The 22,318-nt window shown below is 40.9% G+C and overlaps 1 protein-coding gene across 1 annotated transcript in view; it reads left to right on the plus strand.

The window, feature by feature from the left end:
• The first annotated feature begins 13,011 nt into the window (after positions 1–13,011).
• The window catches only part of TPD52 (tumor protein D52), a 242,862-nt gene continuing 233,555 nt past the window's right edge, over positions 13,012–22,318 (plus strand). Inside the window, exon 1 of the mRNA XM_049854332.1 lies at positions 13,012–13,260. Coding sequence (XP_049710289.1) covers positions 13,242–13,260 — 19 coding nt within the window. The 5' untranslated portion in view covers positions 13,012–13,241. The remainder of the gene's footprint in view (positions 13,261–22,318) is intronic.

Genomic DNA, 22,318 nt, shown 5'->3' on the forward strand with positions numbered 1-22,318 from the left:
ACAAAAATGGGGTCACTCACTGACAATGACAGGGACCCATGGGGCATCTGGGGTTCAGTTTCTCTCTCTGGCTTGAGGTTCAGTTTCCTGTTTCCCTGAGTGACACGTGGTTTTAGAGTCCCAGGCCAAAGGGAACATTTTTCATCCACATCTGCATGTATTTCATGCATATTTGAACTTGCATCTGCAAGCTGAATGCTTCAGGAACTGGTGTGGGGTAGTGATTCAAGCTGTTCTCCAAAGTCAGCAAGCCAACTTAGCACCTGAAGGTGGAAAAACCCACAGCCCCACAGGGCAAAGTCCTGGCCTTTAGAATTTTCTTCCCTCCCCTCTCCTTCTTTTCTTCCTTTTTGCCTTCCCTCCCTCTTTGCAAAACTATTCTCATCCTAACTTTTGGAGTCAGAGACCAGTCTGAGAGACATCACTCTCTTGCATTAGCAACAATAAGCAGGTGCCCAGCATCTGGGACATCATTCCTAGGACCTGATGACCTACAAGTGACTCATTCTGTTGTTAGTTGCTGTTGAGCAGGCCCCAACTTATGGTGACCTTATGTATAACAGAATGAAACGTTGCCTGGTCCTGTGCTATCTTCATAATCATCAGTATGTTTGAGTCCGTTGTTGCAGCCACCATGTACTTTGAGTGTTTTCTATCCTAGGGGGCTCACCTTCCAGCACTATATTGGATAATATTCTGTTGTAATCCATAGGATTTTCATTGCATAGTTTTCAGAAGTAGGGCTCCAGGTCTTTCTTCCTAGTCTCAGTATGGAAGCTTTGCCGAGACTTGGCCACCATGGGTGACCCTGCTAGTATTTGAAATACCAGTGGCATGGCTTCCAGCATCATAGCAACACAAAAGCCACTACAATACAACAAGTTGACAGACAGGCAGTGGTCTCATTCTAGCTCCTCCTAAATTTTAAAAAATCAGTTGAGAGCACAAAAGAGGAGTGAATTGTGATCCCTTCATTCTCACTAATAGCAGCTGGCAGTTATGCTCCTCTGGGGACTTCCTCCTACTCCCTTCCGCCCACAAGCCCTCTTTCTCCTACTTCCTTCTCCATTTTCCCTTTTCCTTCCCTTTCTCTTTTCTGATTATTTTCTTTTTTCTGAGGTCTCACAATTGCTGTAATCCCAAGTCCCAGCGAATTCTTATTTCTTCCTCCAGGTTTTCTCCCCTCAAGATGTAAATAGCATTAGCATGTTTACCAGAGGAGGGTTAAAAAAAGCTGCCTTAAAATTTGGCAACAGCAAGCAATGAAAAAGAGTTGTTATTTAAAGAACTTAGCAAACTCATTATTTGGGGCCTTGTTTGTATGTCCTCTGAACTCCAACCTTGTCAAAATATTTTCTCATGAGGAAAAATTGGAGTTATTCACATGAGCAAAACTCATATCCATAAAAAAAAAAAATCCATAGTAGCCATTATTTTTTGAATTCCTAAAAGTAGGCTTAAACTCTGAATTTTAAAAATGTAAAGCAAGTGCTTCACGGAACTAATAATGAATAGGATACAGTGACTGGAGTAAGTCTTCAATCCCCTTACAAAAGAACCACAAAATAGTTCCAAATTAATGAACGTGCTAATTCTAATTGTCTTTCCTGGTTGGGGCAGCGATCCCTGCTAGTCTTCAGTCCGACACATACACTCTTGTACTTTTATACTGTTTTTCTTGGAAATTCCCTCAGGGACAGTGAATTGGGCCTTTGTTTGATTCTCGGTAACAATTGGTACAATGCCAGCTAGGTACTAAATTATTCTTGAATGTGATCAGTTTGATGTTGGGTAATAAATATTGCTGCCAGGGCTCAGGCAATGCACAAAATAAATCTATGCCTGATCTTTACTTATCAAACGTCACCACAATCAATGTAATCACCACGCCCAAATGAAACACATCTGTTCATAGGAAATGTCAGCGTGTGCTTCTGAGTACACAGTCAAGGGTAGAAGTTGCTGTCTGGGCTCGAGACTCAGAACCTGGATTCTACCTTGTGAAGGGCATGTCCTTGAGTGCCTACTTACTGTCTCTAAGCCTCAACTTCCACATTCGTTAAATAGGAATGTATGTAGACAGAATAATGGCCGAATATGGCCTCATCCTAATTTCCATGGCAAATAGGACTTAGCAGATGTAATTAAGAGGAGCCCTGGTGGTGGCGCAGTGGGTAAGAGCTCATAATCAAAAGGTTGGCAGTTGGAATCTACCAGCTGCTCCTTGGAAACCCTATTGGGCAGTTCTACTCTGTCCTATGGAAACCCAGGTGGCATAGTGGTTAAGTCCTATGGCTGCTAACCAAGAGGTCGGCAGTTCAAATCCGCCAGGTGCTCCTTGGAAACTCTATGGAGCAGTTCTACTCTGTCCTATAGGGTCGCTATAAGTCGGAATCGACTCGATGGCAGTGGGTTGGGTACTCTGTCCTATAGGGTTGCTATGAGTTGGATCTTCAGCTGAGAGATTATCCAGGTGGGCCCAATGCAATCACAAGGGTCCTTATAAGAGGGAGGCAAGAAGGTCAAAGGCAGTAAGAGAGAATGGAAGTAGAGCTCAACGTGTTGCAGAGCCAGGAGCCAGGGAACGTTGGCAGCCTCTAGATCTGGAAAAGTGAAGGAAACAGATTTTCCCCTAGAGCATCCAGAAGGAATGCAGTCCTACAGACCCATTTTAGACTCTGACCCCCAGAACTGTTAGAGAATGAATTTGTTGCTTTAAGCCACTAAATTTTGGTTATTTGTTGTGGCAGCAATAGGAAACTAATACATAGTACATTAACACCTTCCTTGCAGGGTTGTATGAGGATTCAATGAAAACAGCTACGTAAGGATGTAACCCAGTGCCTGATACATAGAAAGAGTAAAATAAATGCTATCGTCGATCTATAAAGCTTTACCTTAAATACCACCCCAGCTTTTCTCCCTGCACCCTCTAACTTATAGTCAGTGGACTCAAAAAGTGGGAAAACAGCATTGTTTCTCTTGGCTGCTTTATGCCAAGCAGGGCAGGACAGCAGAAATACCAGGGACAGGCTGAAATCAGCCACGTGCCTGTTACCTCCCTGAGCTCTGCCACCAAACCAAAAAACCAAGCCCGTGGCTGTTGAGTTGATTCTGAGTCATGGCGACCACAGCTTCCTACAAAATTTCAGAAAAAATGATAGTGTTTAAGACCAGAGGGAGGAAGCTAGAATTTATAAAGCAAGGAACTTTACATGTTATAATGTCTACAATAAGCCTGTGAGGCGGGGTTCCCAAGGCTCAGAGAGGTTAAGGAAGAGCTAGTAAGACGTTAAATTCAGACTCAAATCTGTCTGTCTTAATTAAAAGCGCATAATTTCTTTAGACTTTATACTAGAAAAGGAAGCATAAATTTCTGTCTTGAAACACGTGTCTGGCTTTTTAAAGGCACATTGAATTATCAAATAATTATCCATACTCATTTCGTGCAGAATGCTGTCCCAAGTTCATGATGCAACGATATTATTGCTTGGTGTCCACCAAGTGGTGTCTGCCACTTTGCCAACTCTGCAGGGCAAGTAAGAGTAGTAGTGGTAGTAGTCATAAAATTCATTATTGTCTCATAATGCACTTTTACAGTTTTAAAAGCACTTAAAAAAATGTATCCTGATTCTTTCAGTAATTGTGACTCCTGAAAGGCAAATCTTATTACCCACTTATAAGAATTCTGAGATTCACAGACTACTTTGCTCGAGGCACACATCTAAAAGACATTCCAGAAGCCTGTCTCCTGATTCAAAATTTTATGCCCTGTTCATTGTTACACTGGTCTTTGGAAGTAACCTTCCTTTCCATTTAGATCTGAAATGTGATTTGCACACTACTTCTAGCAGAGTGCCTCAGCTGGCTTCGTTGGCAGATGTACATTTAGACAAATGAGCCCAACAAGAATGTGCTAAGTTCCGGAGCTATTTCGAAAGCCAGGCCTTTCTATGCTGCACATGAAGCTTCCACAGAGGGAACTGGAGATTGTTTCTAAGGGGTTTGGAGTCACGTTTTTCAGAAGGTCAGTGTGTTTTATAGCCTGCTTAAAAATCGGAATCCGTGTAATAGCTACAAATTCTTCACGTAATTTAATAGTAGACTCTCTTATTTTCAGTTGTAATGGTGAAAAAAAGAAAACAAACCATATTTCTCTTTGAAGTTCTTTTGTGCAAACATAGTAGTTTCTCTTCTGTCTCCAAGCTTGGTAGCCAGAATTAATACATTTCCAGAAATTTTTCTGTATACAACAGTATCCATTCGTTCCCACAGCCTTGAGATAATTACACTTCAGCCAATTCCCTTCTTTTGTAATTATTTACCAGTTCCCTACCCTCTTATAGGGTCACTATGAGTTGGAATCGAATCGACGGCAGTGAGTTTGGTTTTTTTTTTCTACTGTCTTACTAGAACATATGTAATTACTCAAATAATACAGTTAGCACTCCCTTCTCTTTTTGTCTAAGTTCATATACTTTTTAAAAAATGTGGATAAACTGTTTAAAAAAATTTTTTTTTTTTTAAACTGTTTAGAGAATTCCTAATTCTACATTACTTGTTAATGACTGTGTTATCGTTATGGTCCCATCAATGTTTCTTATACATTTAAATCTTCATTTTTTAAAAGCTATTTTGAAATTCTAAATGCTCTGAATTTTGTGTGTGGTTTCATCTTGAAAATAGGGTCATGTTTCCAGTCTTCTCCTCACCCAGTTATGCTGTACATTCATTAATACAAACTATCTGATTTCTGAGCACTTTTATTGCTAAAATTTTTCATTAAATTGATGGTTAAATGGTAGGACTAAAAAAAGATTTTATTTTTGCTACATGTATACATACATTTTAGCTGGTCACAATGATAACATACTATCAGAGAAGCACATTATAAGTGCGCCACTGTGTTTCATGAATTTTAAGATGGATTTTTTTTTACCTTTCACCATTCCTGAAATTGAGATGTTTCCCACAATCAATGTGGTAAGAAAGCTTAGTTTAATTAACAGTGCTTCCCCTGCCCCCCTTAGTGGCAACTACTTAACATTTTTGCTATGAATAATAAAGTCCTTTTTCTCAGACCCAGGAGTCTCCTGTCTTCTGCCAACATCCATGAAGCTGTGGCAAGCTCATTTGTTAGCTTGCAAGCAGGGTAAAATCTCAGACTCTTCACAGTTCTTAACCCTCATATTATCAAGATTCTAGATTTCGTGCTCCTTCATTCAATATTGATTTCCAAGGAGATTGCCAGCAGTAAGAAAGGTACTATTTATCCATTGAATTGTAAAGCATATAAGTGGAGGTGACCAGTAGAGTGTTGGGATATTGAGGTATTTGGCATATGAGTGGTATTAAAGATATAAATTTGGAAGAGGTAACCTAAGAAGAACATTGAATATAAGTGCTGTGCTGGAGCCAGCACACCCCCTTGCAAGGGTCAATTATGTGCATATCTTCCCAACTCTCTGTTCAGTGACTTCGTGTTGGTAGCTGGCCATAGTGAGAGTATTTACACCAAGAAAATCAAGTGCCCTTCTTACCCCACAAAATTTGGTTGTTATCAGCATATCGCAGAGTAAGGCTGTCTTTGTTATTAAGTGCATGGAATACCACAACGCATGGTTTTAACAAACAAATTTATTTTCTCACAGTTTAGGGATGCTAAAAGTCTGAATTCAGGGTACTGGCTCTAGGGGAAGGCTTTCTCTCTCTGTTGGCTCTGGAGGAAGGTCCTGTCTCTTCAGCTTGCTTCCTAGTTCCTTGGAGATCTCCACGTGGCTTGGCATCAACATTCCCCCATTTCTGCTTGCTCACACGCTTGTTTAATCTCTTTTATGTTTCAAAAGAGACTGACCCAAGACACACCCTATGCTAATCCTGCCTCATTAACAAAGATAACCCATTCACAAATGGGATTATAACCACAGGCATAGAGGTTAGGATTTATAACACATACTTTTTGGGGACACAGTTCCATCCATAACAGTGGTATAGCTGAAAAGTTAAGTGTGGCAGTTTCCCTTCTGTATTTTTTCCTGTGAAATGTGGTGTATAAAGGTACTTGTATCATTGGCTTGCTTAGAGGATTAAATGAGAGAATCTGTATAAAACATTGAATAGTCTTGTTATGTATCATATTTAATTGAATCTAATGTATTGTCAAATTGAAGATACAGCACTACCATTACCATGGCCTGAGGTATTAATACAGGTACCATTACCTGTATTAAGAAAATTAGAAGACTGATCCCAGAGGTCCAACATCCAGAAAAGAGCTCAAGAGAGAGAGAAAGGAGGAATCAGAAAGAAGGAAATCATCAGTGAAATAATTCAAGGAATTTCCCCAAACTGAGGGACATGATCTCCAGATTGAAAGGGCTCACTGAGGGCCCAGAGAGAGGCACATATTTATGAAGTTCAGACCATAGAGGCAAAGAGAAGATCGTACAAGTTCCAGAGAGGTGGGAAGTCACATTTAAAGGAAAAGGAATAACGTGGCTTTGTACATCTCCACAGCGAGACTGGAAACTAGAAGGCAAACTAGCCAGGGTCGTCATGGATGATAGAATTATTGTCTTCTTTGTGGACCAAGTCAAAGTCTGTAAAGTCTCTAATACATCCTGTTGTACCTGTATTGGAAGCCCTGGTGGCGCAGTGGTTAAGAGCTTTGGCTGCTAACCACAAGGTTGACAGTTGAATCCACCAGGCACTTCTTGGAAACCCTATGGGGAAGCTCTACTCTGTCCTATAGGGTCACTATGAGTTAGAATTGACTCGACGGCAACGGGTTTTATTTAGCTATCTGCTATGGGCATTCAGAAACTGATTGGACCTTCTGAGTGCCTGGGTAGGACCTGTTGACTGTGGCTTTTAGGGTAAGGTGGTCTGGATTATAATATTGACATTTTCAGTTATATTCTCTTGGGTTGATCAAATTCTCAAGAGAAGAATCTTTCAATCTCCTGCTTTCAGGGTATAGGGCTGGAACCAAGGAAAAGTAAGTTGAGGATCTCAGCATTCATGTGAACTGCTTATGAATTTCTCTGCTTTCAGGATGAAATCTTCACCCTCAAATGTACCTACTATCCTCTTCTGAAGAGATTTTCCAGTTTTCTTCTCCTTTGAAGAGCAGGGAGGTAATTGGGACTTAACTCCTTCTTAAATAGACTTTCAACCAATCCTCTTGTTTTGAGCCTCACTTTCTTTCCATATCCACAGATACTTAGTGCTACCAAGTCCTGAGCTTTTGGGAAGCTCTGCAGTGTAAATTAGCTGCTTCTTGGCTTTCCCCACTGCCAGCTTAGCATTCAGCTTTCTCATATCTGTAGTGTCAAGTATCATTATGTATCGCCTTTCATTCTTTTTTGCCTTTGTGATATTATCCCTTTACTGTGATTTTAGTAGGATCAGGAGGGAGTAAAAATAAACGAATGTATGCAATATGCCATCTATATCCCAAAGCTGCTGCTGTTGTTGTTGTCATCGAGTTGGTTCCAACATTATGTACAACGGAATGAAACGTTGCCTGGTTCTCTGCCATCTTTACTATTGTTGCCATGTTTGAGTCCTTTGTTGTGGCCACTTTTTGAGTGTCTTCCAACCTAGGGCGGCTCACCTTCCAGCACTATATCAGACAATATTTGGTTGTGATCCATAGGGTTCTGACTGGCTAATTTTTGGAAGTAGATTTCCAGGTCTTTCTTCCTAGTTTATCTTAGTCTGGAAGCTCTGCTGAAAGAGCTTCCACCATGGGTGGACCCTGGAGGCATCTGAAATACCACTGGCATAACTTCCAGCATCATAGCAACAAAAAAGCCACCACAGTGTGATAAACCAACGGGTGGTGGTATTCCAAAGTACTACCCCCTAGTTTTAGAGATGAGGAAAGTGAGGCCAGAGAAGCTTAAGTGAGATGCCCAGGATTGTGTAGGCATTTTGAGTTGGATGTGGGTTTGTTGAGTTGCATTTTGGTAACAGTGGCACAAATTATTGGCTCATCAGCCCTGTCCCCGATCAATGGTCACTCCAGCCTACACCATTTCTGCAAGAGGAACATTAGCACTCTGGAAAACTAACCATCATTGTAGGGTTGAATGGCCCGTAAGACACTGAATCACTAATTAAAATTTTAAAAAATACTGTTAATCACTTAATGGTTGAATCTACATATCAGCAATACAGTTTATACTCTGTAGTAATCTTAAGGGTAGGTGAAAAGATGAAAACACTTGAGAACAGTGATGGTGAAGAAGACAGGAGTAAATGGGCCTGTGGCCCTCCTCTGTGTTCTCCCCTTCCCCCCAGCTCCCATAATGTAATTTGATAAATACACAGAATCCAACATGGTTTAAAACAGAACAGGGAAGATTAAGTGGTCTATGGCTTTTCTTAACATAGCCCGAATCAATAATGTGAGATGGCTTCCTGTTAACGCTCAGGAGTTTATGTGTCTGGCTTCCATTAGCGTTAAGTACTTTCCTGCCAATACCTGTTTTTATACATTTTAAAAGTTTATTTCAGATTTACAGTTACCCTTTTAGATAGCTAAGAGAGTACAAGAAGTTGGCTGTTAATATTTTCTTAAGCAATTAAATGTTAATTACTTGACACTAAATCAAATACTTTTCCCAAAACTTGTTCTTGATTTCCTGGACCTTCTAACCCTCACTGTGTGTGTGTGTCTGTATGATTCTAACTCACAGTGACCCTATAGGACAGAGTAGAACTGTCCCATAGGGTTTCCTAGGCTGTAATCTTTACGGGAACAGATTGCCAGGTTTTTCCTGTGGAGCAGCTGGTTGGTTCCAACCACCAGCCTTTTGATTAGCAGCTGAGCGTTTAACCATTGTGCCACCATGGCTCCGAATATGTATACACGTACATACATACATATATATGCATGTTTATGTAGTCTTCCACAGTTTGAGCATCAAGAGACTGTCTTTGGTCCTGGATTATGAGAACTTTTCAAAATTGTAGTATCAAGTGTTAAACAGCTTCAGTTGTTTGACCAATTAGAACCAGAACTGCCCATAGACCCAGGTAGGTTTGCCAGATTTAATGAACAAAACATACGGGACATTTGAGTTAGATTTGAATTTCAGATCACAGTGCATAGTTTTTAATATATCCACTGCTAATTGAATGAGGCATCCCGTATCTTATCTGGCAGCCCTAGACCCATGCTACTGGGGGCTACTGCACTACGCCCCTGGCTTTAGAGGCTACCCACCATTGCCTCTCCTCAGGGTAAGTGGTCCTTGGTGCCAAATGGACATGCTCAACCAGACCCATACCCTTGTTGTAGACCTACTTGTGACTCTAAAATCTCCTGCCTGAAGAATAGCTGTCTCTAGGGCTTAGGGTTACACTCAGAAGGACTGTTCTGGGGAAAAGTCTATAGTCCTTTTGCGTGTGACCCTAAGCTCAAGGTATGGCTAAAAGGTGTCTGATAGGAAAGGGTGGATAGCGTTTGGATATGTGGCTAAAGTGTCCACAGGTCCCAGATGGATGTAGGACAGAGTCAGGGGTGCAAAGAGAAAGCCAGGGCCTCCATTTGTACTCTTGCCCCAGGCCCCACAAATGTGAGGGGTGAGCTTACTTACAGAGGACTTCTTGGTCTCTACACTTTTGTGTGTGTGTGTGTGTGTGTGTGATTTCTGCTGGCTATCAGAGGTATAGAATGAGGGCAGAGTGTAGAAGTTGCCACTTATAATGTATGGCTTCAATTGTTTAATTTGCTTCAGTTGATCTACTTTGGGGGAAGTCTATTCCTTGTAGAAGCTTCATCGATGGATGGGTATGTTGAAAAAAGAAAAAGAAAAAAAATCTGTGTCAGCATAACAGCAACAACATCACGAAGTAAACCCAGTGTCTCTCTCTCTCTCTCTTCTGTACCGAGCCTTTTAGGTGATGGTTCAGCTGAATGCACCCAGGTGCTCTGTTTAAGTGCTAGTCATTCTCCAGGGATATCTCAGAGTGCTGAAATATAAGCTTTGCACATTGTAGAAGTAACACAGCGTGATTTGTAAGTACAGATTCTCTGTCAGAGAAAAAAAAAGTAGAAGGAAGTCACAAGAGAAAAGCACGCTTTTGTGGAGATATCATACACTAGTTTGTTTATAGTATAAACAGTACTTATTTAACTTCACAGAGAAAATTCGGCTAATAATTGCCTAGGGCTCGGGATTGCATGAATCTACCAACGCTGGTACATGCCAGAAAGGGATTTTTTAAATGGCTTGTTGGATCAGTTAAGATTGCATTTGGCTTGCATGTGAGAAGAACCCAACTGCAGTGGCTCAAGAAAGTCAGGCGTCTATTTTTCTCCGGTAAGGAGCTCCGTATAAGAAGCTCTGTGATGCCACAGAAGACCCAGCTTCTTTCTGCCTTCCTACTGTGCCACCCTTGGCTCTTGGCTTTCTTCCTCTTGCTTGCAAGATGGCTCCTGCTTCTCTAGGCAGGAAGGGTAAGGCTGAAGGGCAAAATAATATTGCAATTTCTGTTCATATCTACTGGGCATTCATATGTCAGAGAGCCACCCCCAGCTTTAAGGGAGTCTGAAGTGGCAAGTATTTCAGTGGGGCACATTTCTACCCCAAACAATATTCTGGTTCTCTTAGAAAGGAAAATAGGAAAGGTGGATATTGGGTAGGCTATTAGCCATCTCTGCCACAGAGGCAAACAAGTATATAAACTCTTCAAAAAACAACATACCTAAAAAATCCATTACTATAGTATTTCAAATAGATACAAATAGAACAAATAATAATTCCAACCACCACTTATTATTTTTTTTAAAAGGAAATATAGCAAAATTTTAATTGTAAAATCTTGAATTGGGACATATGCCTGTTCCCTGTACAATTCTTTCAACATTTCTCTATGTATACAATTTTTTTAAATAATTTTTATTGTGCTTTAAGTGAAAGTTTACAAGTCAGTCTGTCACATATAAGCTTATATATACCTTACTCCATACTCCCACTTACTCTCCCCCTAATGAGTCAGCCTGCTCCCTCCTTCCAGTCTCTCATGACAATTTTGCCAGTTTCTAACCCTCTCTACCCTCCTATCTCTCCTCCAGACAGGAGATGCCAACACAGTCTCAAGTGTTCACCTGATACAAGTAGCTCACTCTTCGTCAGCATCTCTCTCCAACCCATTGTCCAGTCCCTTCCATGTCTGATGAGTTGTCTTCGGGAATGGTTCTTGTCCTGGGCCAACAGAAGGTTTGGGGACCATGCCTACCGGGATTCTTCTAGTCTCAGTCAGACCATTAAGTCTGGTCTTTTTATGAGAATTTGGGGTCTGCATCCCACTGTTCTCCTGCTCCCTCAGGGGTTCTCTGTTGTGCTCCCTGTCAGGGCAGTCATCGGTTGTGGCCGGGCACCATCTAGTTCTTCTGGTCTCAGAATGCTGTAAGTCTCTGGTTCATGTGGCCCTCTCTGTCTCTTGGGCTCATAGTTATCGTGTAACCTTGGTGTTCTTCATTCTCCTTTGATCCAGGTGGCCAACCACCACTCATTTGCAAGTGCTACTTATGTGCCCACAAATTACTCCATGGTTTGAAAGACTGTCTCCCCAGGTGTTTATCTCTATATGATAGACCTGAGAATCAGCTAGTCAGAATTTACCACATTATACAATTGCCTTTTTGTTATAAAAACTGGATTGTTAGCAGATACAATACACCTCAGGTTTAAAAAATTTAACCCTGAAAACTAAAACGACACTATTTATTAAGTGCATGGTGTAATAAAAGCAATGCAAAGATGAGCAAAATGATCCTTGTCTTCTTGGAGCTTATGATCTGGTCGGGCTATATGAGAATAAACTTCACGGAAAAGACACTGGAGATATGCTTTACATAGAGTGCAACAGTATGGAGATAGAAAACATGGAGCCACTTCAGGTAAGGAAGTTATGGGTAATTCAAAACCGTATTGATGGCATTCTAGTGTGTCGTTTACTGGGGGGTGCAAACAGTTGGACTGGCTGCTAACTGAAAGGTTGGAGGTTGTGTCTACCCAGAGGCACCGGGAAAGAAAGGCCTGATGATCTACTTCTGAAATCAGCCAGTGAGAACCCTATGGACCACAACATTCCAATCTGCACCTGATCCCATGCCCCATGACCAGGCAGGTTGTCCTTTGTGCACGGGGTCACCGTGAGTCAGGGCCTACCTGATGGCAGCTAACGACAAGTGCTGTGTATGAGCACTCTACAACGTGAGCTGAAGGCTAAGCCACAGTTACCACGTAGTTTCCACTTAACATAGAAGCCCTCCTCACTTGCACTCTTGGATGGTTTATGAAATGGAAGGCCACTTTGGGATGACACATGCATATAATCAAAGACAAAGACGAATAAGGAAAGAACTTTGAAAACAGTGCTAAATGCTAATAATTAAGTTGTTACAGGAACTTCAAATTTCTGTGGATACTTCTGACCTTTGCGTAATTTAAAACATTTCATTTCACTGAAAACAATGTGCTATCCTCAATCCTGGACTCAAAGCAGCCACGTTCTTGTCACATGGAACCCTTTCCAATTTGCCACCTAAAAAATCCTCGCTTTCTGTGAAAAGACAGGATTACATAAATTTTCAAGAGATTCTTTGTCATTTTCACCTGCTTCCAATCTAGTTACTGAAAATAACAGAAGGTATTATTTCGGTACTAGAAGAAGAATATAAAGGGACAAAAAGAGCCTTTGGCGTTTCTAAATAACACCTTCCAGTGTTTTCTACTCAAAAAGTACATAAAAGCAGGTACTTGTGGTGGCATAGAAAGGGCAACTACACTGCCTCAGAAGAAACTTCTGATTTTATGAATAACTTGATGGGAAAGCAAACGCCGGCCGGGTTCTCGCCGCTAAGCAGCCTTCATGGTTGATTCTATCTCCTCGCCGAGCTGCTCTTCCTCTTCCTCCTCCGGGTCCGATTTCCAGCCTGTGCCCATGCCCGGGCGTGCCTAACCCTCCTCGCCTGGCGCCGCCCGCCCGCGCCGACGTGGCGGAGCGCACAGGTCGGCCGGGTCAGGTGGTTGGGTGACGCCCCGAGAAAGCGCTCCTCTCCGAGGGCGGGCGGCGCCGCGGCGCCCGACGCCTCCGGGGGTGGGGACTTCGCCAGAGTCGCGGGCGGAGCGGAGCGCGGAGGAGCGCGGCGCGGCGGGCGACCCGAGCCAGGACGGGCTGCAGGCTGCGGAGGCGCAGAGGACGCGAGGCGGACGGCTGGAGACATGGACCGAGGCGAGCAAGGTGAGGCGCTGGCGCCCGCCGGCACGGCGGCTCTCGGGTGGGCGCGGGGCTGCATGCGGCCCGGTGCCCGACCAGGTGCCCAGTCTCAGTCGCCCGCGCCGTAAATTGCATCTCTTCGTTCCGGATCCGGCATCGTGGGTGGCTGGGGCTGGAGGAAGCGGCGCTCACGGTCGGAGCTGCTGGGGCCGCGCGCGCGCCTGTGTGTGAGAGTGTGTCAGCGTGAGTGTGTGGAGGTTTGGGGAGTGGCGAACGGGCTGGCGCCGGGCTTGCAGAGCCGGGGATGCAGATCGTGATGCGCTTTGGATGGAAAGCTGCGCGAAGGGAGTCCAGAACAGCCGAGCTCTTGTAAGTGATGGTAACTGAGAACCGTGGGTCATTTCTCCCCTGAAGATGGGAATGTGATCCTCTTCTCCTGATTCACTTAACTTATCTATTTCTAGTTAAGGTGATTAGGATTTTTAGTGGGGTTTGATCCTGTGGCCTTGGTTTTGGACGCAGGTATTTATTAGATGAAGTGTCCCGAAATTGTGGAGTGGTGTTTGTGCGGTTATTTGGAGGACAGGAGATATTCTTTAATAAGGACCCTCTTTTACCCATCGAAGTGCAACCCCACAACACAAAATCCGTAGTCTAATTTACTGTCATCTCATAGCGACTCATAGCCGCGACCCTAAAAGACAGTAGAACTACCCCATAGGGTTTCCAAGGAGCGGATGGTGGATTCGAACTGCCAGGTTAGCAGCCAGGCTCTTAACCACTGCAAATTTACCATTTTTTTTAGATGCATTTGTTTCTTAAATAGGAACTCAAGTGAAATTGCCCCAAGTGGAATCATTGTGTGAGACAGATGTAGCAATAGTAGAGCTTGCTTCATCCTGTCTTTGCTGTTAATAACCCAGTGATTGTAACAGAGATGTATGACGGGATTTAAAAGAAGATAGGTAAATGCTAAAAAAAGAGGTAACAGTTTTAGGTACATTTTTGGGAAGTCAGGATAGGAATCACCTGTGTTGGGAGCTCTGATAACAACATTTATTTCTTTGCTTATTACCTTCCAGTATTTGCTTTCGATACACACGTGTTTTTAGGTAAACACAAGCGTATTCCATATATTTTATTTTGTATTTTACTTTTGATAACTTGTATGATAGAATCTTTGGAGCCTTCCAATCCTTCCTCTTCTCCCACCCCTGAAATTAATCTCATACTTAACATATGAGCACTTATACTGTAAACATATATAATATATAATAAATATGGTATGAGTACATATGTGTTATACATGTATATGTCTATGCACACACACACAGACACCCTCACAGACATACATGAGTTATTATTATCTAGCTTTTAAGCTTCTCGCGGTTAGAAATGTTCATTTTTGCTCCTCATTGGGTAACATGGTGATTTGCAAATAGTAAACAGGAAGCTTGTCATAGGTCCTATATCTATTTTTAGGAGAAGGCTTAGGGACCACATGTGAGCCAGCATTTTGCATATTTGTATGCTTATATGTCTTACATTGTAGTCATGTTTAACATAATATTTATATAGTGATACTTGCCAAAGTAGATGAAATAGCTGTTTTTGACTTAGGTGAATGGAGTGACTGATTTTATTAGATTTTGTATGCCAGCTGCTCCTTGGAAACCCAGTGGGCCAGTTCTGCTCTGCCCCATAGGGCTGCTTGGGCCGGAATTAACTTGGCAGCAACAGGTTCGGTATTTGGTTTTGTATTGTACCTTGGGTGATAAGAGTGATAGTCATTAGTACCTCAGCAGTATTCCAATTTGCTAAGATGCTGTGTTGTTTTTGTAGGACTAGTTTTCTTTTTAATTCTAAGGCTTATTTTATAAATTTTTTGGCTGATAAGAGAGGTCTTTTCTGTCTCTAGTTTTCGGATGTTTTCTTTGGTCAAGGTATTTCTTAGTACTGTTACAAAAAGAAACCCAAATCATTGCCTTTGAGTCCTTCTGATTCACAGCTACTCTAGAGGACAGAGTAGAGCTGCCTCATAGGTTTTCAGGGAGCAGCTGGGTGGATTCATATTGCTGACATTTTGATTGGCAGCCAAGCTCTTAACCACTGAGACACCAGGGCTCCTTGTTAGCACTATTAGTCCCCGTTTTTAATTGTTGTTCCTTGAGGGCAAGGGAAATGCATCCTTTCCATGTGGGGAGTATGGAGGATTCAGTTTAGAATTAAAGATGAGTCAGTCACCTGCTTTGAGAAGGTCAGCTGGCCCTCCCTTAGCTTCTGTGTTGGAACCCTGTGACGCTTTCTTATACTTTCAGCTCTGTCGGCCTGGAATGCCTTTCTGCTTTGTTTCTCTTTTCATCAGACTCTGAGATTAGTGAGGGCTTTGCCTTTTCATCTTTATGTTCCCAGGGCACATGGTAGGTGCTCAGAAATGTTTATTGACTGCCTAAGATGAAAGGGAAAAGCGCCCAGGAGCACCTAGCTTCCAGTTGGTGGAACCTGTGATCTCTGTTGTCCCTCCAGGCCTGCCTCCTTCCTCCCACTCCCTCCTGCCCTCTTTCCCTCTGTTCTCCAGAAGCAGAACGCTGTGGTTAAGTAGAGGAAGTTGAGGGTGAGTTTATATATAAGACCTTTGAACTGGTCACTCAGATGAATCTATAGCGAGACTTGGCTTAAAGTGAAAACAGTGGAACCTGGGATTTTAAACCTGCGTGTTTACTAACAAACCTTGCTGGCTGAAATAAGATGTAAAACGCTGAGATTTTCTCTTGTGATTTTTGTGAAGTGTTTAGAACTAGATTAGACAATTTTAGGATTTGTTTAACTTTACTTTTTAATCTGAAGGGAGTTTTGTTCCTTTTGCCTATCCCTTAGAAAAAAACTCTCAGATGCAAAATTAAATGCCCACCTTTTGTTTTAAATGCATTTCTCTATTGAAAATGTCCCTTTAAACCTTTCTTTTATGAAGTTGTTAAAATTTATCCTTTGGTACGAGTTTAACAGAGTTTATAAAGTTTAAGAATAAACACAGAAATCTTCCTTGTTTTTTCCAACTCTTCTGATGTTCTTGAATATCAGGCCTACTGTGTGTCATTGTCCACCATCTGCTATACCCAGATCTTATATATAGTACTCTGCCCATATTTGAGAACTCAATAAAAGTCAGATGGTCTGGAATACCTTAAACTGCATAGTGTCCTCAGAGTTTCTCAGCATTAAGACAGCACAGCGCATTTAATGCGTGTACTGTTTCCTACTTTGAAAGTGCAGTGTGGCATGCTGACTAGAGCGTACATTGTGTAAAAAACCTCCCAACTGGGACTGAGTCAGTATTTATGCTTGAGTTAAAAAAAAAAAAAAATTATTTTTTACCATCTTATGTTTGTTAGTAATAACCTTTACTTGAGCACCGTTATATTGAAGTGAGGAAACACTGGTGGTGTAATGGGTAAGTGCTACAGCTGCTAACCAAAAGGTCAGGTGTTCACATCCACCAGGCGCTCCTTGGCAACTCTATGGGGCAGTTTTACTCTGTCCTATAGGATCGCTATGAATCGGAATTGATTCCGTGGCAATGGGTTTATATTGACGTGACAGCCACCTAGCATACCATTAAGCATTTTATCTGTGTTTGTATTTAAAAAAAGAAAAAAAAAAACCCAAACTTTATTATTTTAAGAGAAGAGGGAAAGCTGCTGGGGCCGGAAAACTGGGGAGAGAGAAGAACTACAAGAAAACAGAGCAATGCAGTAATATATCAGTATCATTTCAGCATTGCAACTATGCTTTAGAAATAACAAAAATGTGAGATATGTTATTTACTTAAAAGCCAAACAAATGTATAGATGAATTGATGAGTTTCAAGGGTCTGCTCACAGATCTCTGGGCCCCATCCGTCGATGCTGTTGATTTCTCTGGTTAGTAGTCTCTCCCTTTGCTTGTGGCGCTAATGTCTTTGTTAGCTCCTGCATTTGTTTTTATATAGCAGCCTGCCTCATCCCTAGGGGAAAAGCTGAGTGGTGGGAGGGGCTGTGATCTTTTATTGAGATCTCACAACAGAATCATCTATGCATGCAGTAAAAACAAATATTCTCATAGTTCAAAACAAAAAAGAACCTCACTCCACTGAACTGCAGTTTATTTTATTTTCCTGTTGGGGTTAATTATTTCTGCTGGAATTGTTGACTGTTGTAAAAATCTCTCTTACAGACCTTTCCAAGCTTTATTTAAACTGGATGGGAACAGCAGTACTGAGGTTATAACCTTGGGTGTATATTTTCGTTAGAAAAATGTCCAAGGGATTTAAATGTTTAGTGGAGGTATTAAAAAAAAAAAAAAAAAAAGAATGAAAAAATGCTGTTTGATACCTAATAGTGGTTGTTCATTTTAGGAAAATCAGAAAATACAGATAAGGAAAAAGAAAATAAAATTGCCTATAAACCCATTTTGAAAAATCGCTATTGATTATACGATGTATTGGTGTATTTCTGGCCATGTATCCTTTTAAATAGATTGCAAAATAATAGCTTATTGAATATCCCATTTTATAAAAAAATATATATATAAATTGCCTTTTATTTACTTTTACTCAATATATTGTTTAAACACACTTCTCCAACATTGTTTCAACTAGCGTCACTAGGTAGTTAATGCATATGATACAAAATTCAAAAGGGCTAAAAGGTTATGAATGGTGAAATCACCCTCCATCCCTATCTTCAAAGCTGTTTCCTCTCCCAAGATGCAACAGTGTTACTAGTTTCTTATCTATCTGGAGAGATTGTATGTATGTATGTATACACATGTACACACACATGCACATGGGTGCACACACATTCATACAAATATGTGTGGGTGTCGTCTATAAGCTGTAGCACATAAATTGTTTAACATCTTATTTTCTTCATATAAATACAGTATATGTTTTGGAGATCATTCACTATCCTGCTATATCGAGCAGCTTCATTTTGAATGGATATAGAATGGCCTATTTTTATATATACCATCCCAGCCCATTGTTGTCAAGTTGATTCTGACTCATAAGGACCCTGTAGACCAAAGTAGAACACCGCTCAGGGTTTCTGAGTCTGTAAATCTTTACAGAAGCAGATTGCCACATTCCCCCCACCCCCCACTGGCACAGAGGCTGGTGGCTTTGAACCTCAGACATTTTGGTTAGCAGCCAAGCACTTTAACCACTGCACCACCAGGGCTCCTTAGATGTACTGTAATAGGCAATACGTATTTGACTTGTTACCTATTGATGGACATTATATTTTGGTGTTAAAGCTGCAGCAAATGTATTTGTATGCAAGCCATTCCATAAATATGTCAGTATGTTTTGTAGGAAGAATTCCTAGAAGAATATGACTGTTCGGTTTTGATAGTGCCAAATTGCTCTCTGTGGAAGTGGTGCCAATTATACTTCCACCAGCAATGTGTGAGCGTCTGCCTTTCTGCACCACGCAGCCAGGGTGTTGTCATGTATGTTTTGATCTTTCTTATAAGAGAAAAGTGGTTGCTCAGTATATGTATATATATTTTTTGTACATTTGTCTTAAATAAAGATGGTTGTATTTCTTTTGGTATGTTTAAGATCTGTATTTTATTTTCTGTGTAATGTCTGCTCAGATTCTTTGCCCCTTTTTCTTTTGTGTTGTCTTTTTATTCTTGATTTGTAGAATGTAGCCCTCTGTCCATGATATGATTAGTTGGAATTGACTTTACAGCACTGGGTCTGGGGTATATTTCCTACTTTGTCATTCCTTTTTTGACTTTATTGTGATTGTTTTCCAAGCAGAAAGAATTGATGACTCAGATGTTTGTAACTTTTGATCATTCCTAGAAATACCTTCTTCCTTTTGAGTTTATGTTTTTATGGTTTTATTTTATATTTAAATCTTTCATCCATCTGGGATTTATTTTGACATAAAGTATAAGGTATGAATTTTAACATTCCCCCATCTCTATGGCTATCTCATTGCCCGACGCCATTCATTGACTAATGGATTTTTCCTCTGCTGGTTTGAAATACAGTGTCATCGCATACCAAATTCCCTGTATTCTTTTCTATTGTTATGTCTGTCTGTTCATTGCCAGCAACCAAACTATGTAAATTTTTGTAGCTTCATAATATGTAAAAATGTCTGGAAGGGCTAGTTTCCCCTGATTACGCTATTTTTTTCCCCCCTCAGAATTTTCCAGGCTTTTCTTGCCAGGTTTTATTTCCAAATGAACATTAAAATCAACTCGTCTAGGTGAAAATTTGACAGGAATCATGTTGGCATATCTTCCTCCCTCTCTCTTTTTTCCTCCTTCCCTCCCTTTGATTAGAGTTGGTCTATTTCTTTACTGAGTTCCCCATATGCATTTATCATGGTCGTACTAGATATATACAGTTTTGTATTTTGACTTGGAAACTATTAGATCATAAAAATTTGACCATATTAAAAAAAATCTCCCCGAGCTATAATTTTTTTATGAGTGCACCGTTCCACTATTTGGATGTTGATTTTAACCTTTTCTCTGCTGCACTATGGCTTGCTTTCCATTTTTGCTATTATAATGCCTTAAGAGAAATTATTTTTAGATAAAGGAGCCCTGATGGTACAGTGGTTAAGAGCTCAGCTGCTAACCTGAAGGTTGGTGGATCGTACCCACCAGCTGCTCTGTGGGAGAAAGATGTGACAATCTGCTTCAGTAAAGATTTACAGCCTTGGAAATGCTGAGGAGCAAGTCTACTGTATCCTGTAGGGTTGCTGTGAGTTGGAATCAATGTGATGGCAAGGGTTTTTTTTATTTTTATTTTTTTATTAAGATGAGTCAAAGGATGTGACTATGTTTAAGACTTTTGATGCCTCTTGCTGAATTGTTTTCTGGAAAACATACTTGCCATTGCCTTTAAAAAAAAATTATGTACTTTATAGGTAAAAAATACCATGTCTTCATTTTAAATTTCTTTGTTTCGTAGAGAGGTTGTAGATGTTATTAGCCATATGTATTCCCCTCTCGAGATTGTTTATGTTATTTACCCACTTCAAAAAAATTTAGTCATTTTTTACAGTTGGAATCTTAGTGTGTTTTTGTCTACTTATTTGTTCTCTCTGTATCACCTACCCATATTAAACTTTTATGTTTTGTGGCAAATATTTTCTTTTCATTTTAGTTATGTTGGTTCTTTTAAATCTATTTTTACTAAGAAAATACAGTATTAAGAGCAAACATTTTCTAGATGACATTTTTGGGGGTAATTTGCATGGCTTTGAGTAGCTTTTTTTTTTTTTGAGTAGCTTTCAGTTCTTCTCTGTGTCTTCTCCCTCTCGACACTTTTGTCATCAGTGGTAACGGTAGTTTCAGGGCTCTTATATGCTTTGATTTACACGCATGGTGAATGTGTTTCACGTTGCAGCTACACAAGTGTGTGTCACTTTTAAAAATTACACAGTGTGACCTTGATACATTTTTGGACTGAGAATTTTTTTCACAGGCTCAGCTTTACCCATTGTATTCTGAGCTTTGTTGTGGCATTGTGATATGGAAAAGGAGCTTATCATCCCATCGTGAGGGCTGAAGGAATAAAATTTCCTTTTATCCAACCAGCTAGGATCTTTACTTGGCTAGAAATAAAGTGTCAGAAGAAGAGACTGCCTTTTTATATTTGTATCCCAGCCCTCAGTTCAAATGTGTATGTAGTAGGTACTCCATAAATATTTGTCATATTGCACATACAGTAATTGGAAAGATTTCTAGAGTAAATAGGTTCCAATGGGATTAGATAGAAAAGGCCAAAAATTAGGAGAAGGATATGGTTTGGCAGGGTGACAGGAATGTATGTACCAAATGTGCTTATAGATTTATACATAATCACTGAAAATCTGTTCTGTAAATAGAAGCCAAATTGGTACTTCTGAAGTGTGTCTGTAAGAATGTGTGTGTGCACATACAGAGATAGAAGAAGAGACAGTGTTGGTTAAATTTTTATCCTGCAAAAGATATTGGATATAAAACCCATTGCCGTCGAGTGGATTCCATCTGAAAAACAACCCTATAGGACAGAGAAGAACTGTCCCATAGGGATTCCAAGGCTGTGACCTTTGTGGAAGCAGACTGCCACATTTTTCTTCCATGGAGTGCCTGTTGGGTTCGAACTGTCGACCTTCCAGTTAGCAGCAGAATGCTTAGCCATTGCGCCACCAGGGCTTCTTTATATTGGACATAAACCCAAAAAAACCAAACCCGTTTCCGGTGAGTGGATTCCGACTCATAGTGACCTCATCGAATGGAGTAGAACTGCCCCATAGGGTTTCCAAGGAGCACCTGGTGGCTTCGAACTGCCTACCTTTTGGTTAGCAGCTGTAGCTCATAATCACTACACTACCAGGGTTTGCATATTGGACATAGTGTTTACTAAATACTTTCATAAATGAGTTTTATTTGCTGTTGAATCAGAGTTAGTTATTTGCATTTCATGTGTCCGGCACTTAGGAGACGTGGATGGGCGCAATACATTTTAGAAAAAGTTTTTTTCAAATATAAATTGATAAGGGCAACGGTGTGTTGTCACTAGGGCGAGGGGTATGTCGAAACTAGTGAAAAACGTCAACAGAAATTCTGTAAAGAGGGGAAAATGCACACATTATGACTATTTGGGACATTTAGCAAAGGGAAAACCAGTATTGCATCTCTGCTGTATCCTGAGGGTATCACTTTATTGGAATGATGATGATGATACCACCTAACCTTTGCCGAGCTCTTACTACCCTTTAAACATATTATCTCATTTGAGTCTTTCACTGCTACAGAAAGGTAGGACTGGTGTTATTCCTTTTTAGTTATCTAGTACTGCCATCACAGAAATACCATAAATGGGTGGCTTTAACAAAGAGAAATTTATTCTTTCACAGTCTAGTAGGTTACAAGTCCACATTCAGGGTGTCAGCTACAGGAAAAGGCTTTCTCTCTTTGACAGCTCTGCAGAAAGGTCCTTGTCTTCAATCTTCCCCTGGTGGAGGAGCTTCTCAGGCGTAGGGACACCGCCCCCTCCCCCCCAAGGTCCAAAGGACACGCTCTGCTCCTGGTG

The sequence above is a fragment of the Elephas maximus genome, chromosome 15, assembly GCF_024166365.1.
Source record: "Elephas maximus indicus isolate mEleMax1 chromosome 15, mEleMax1 primary haplotype, whole genome shotgun sequence".
Classification (NCBI taxonomy): Eukaryota; Metazoa; Chordata; class Mammalia; order Proboscidea; family Elephantidae; genus Elephas; species Elephas maximus.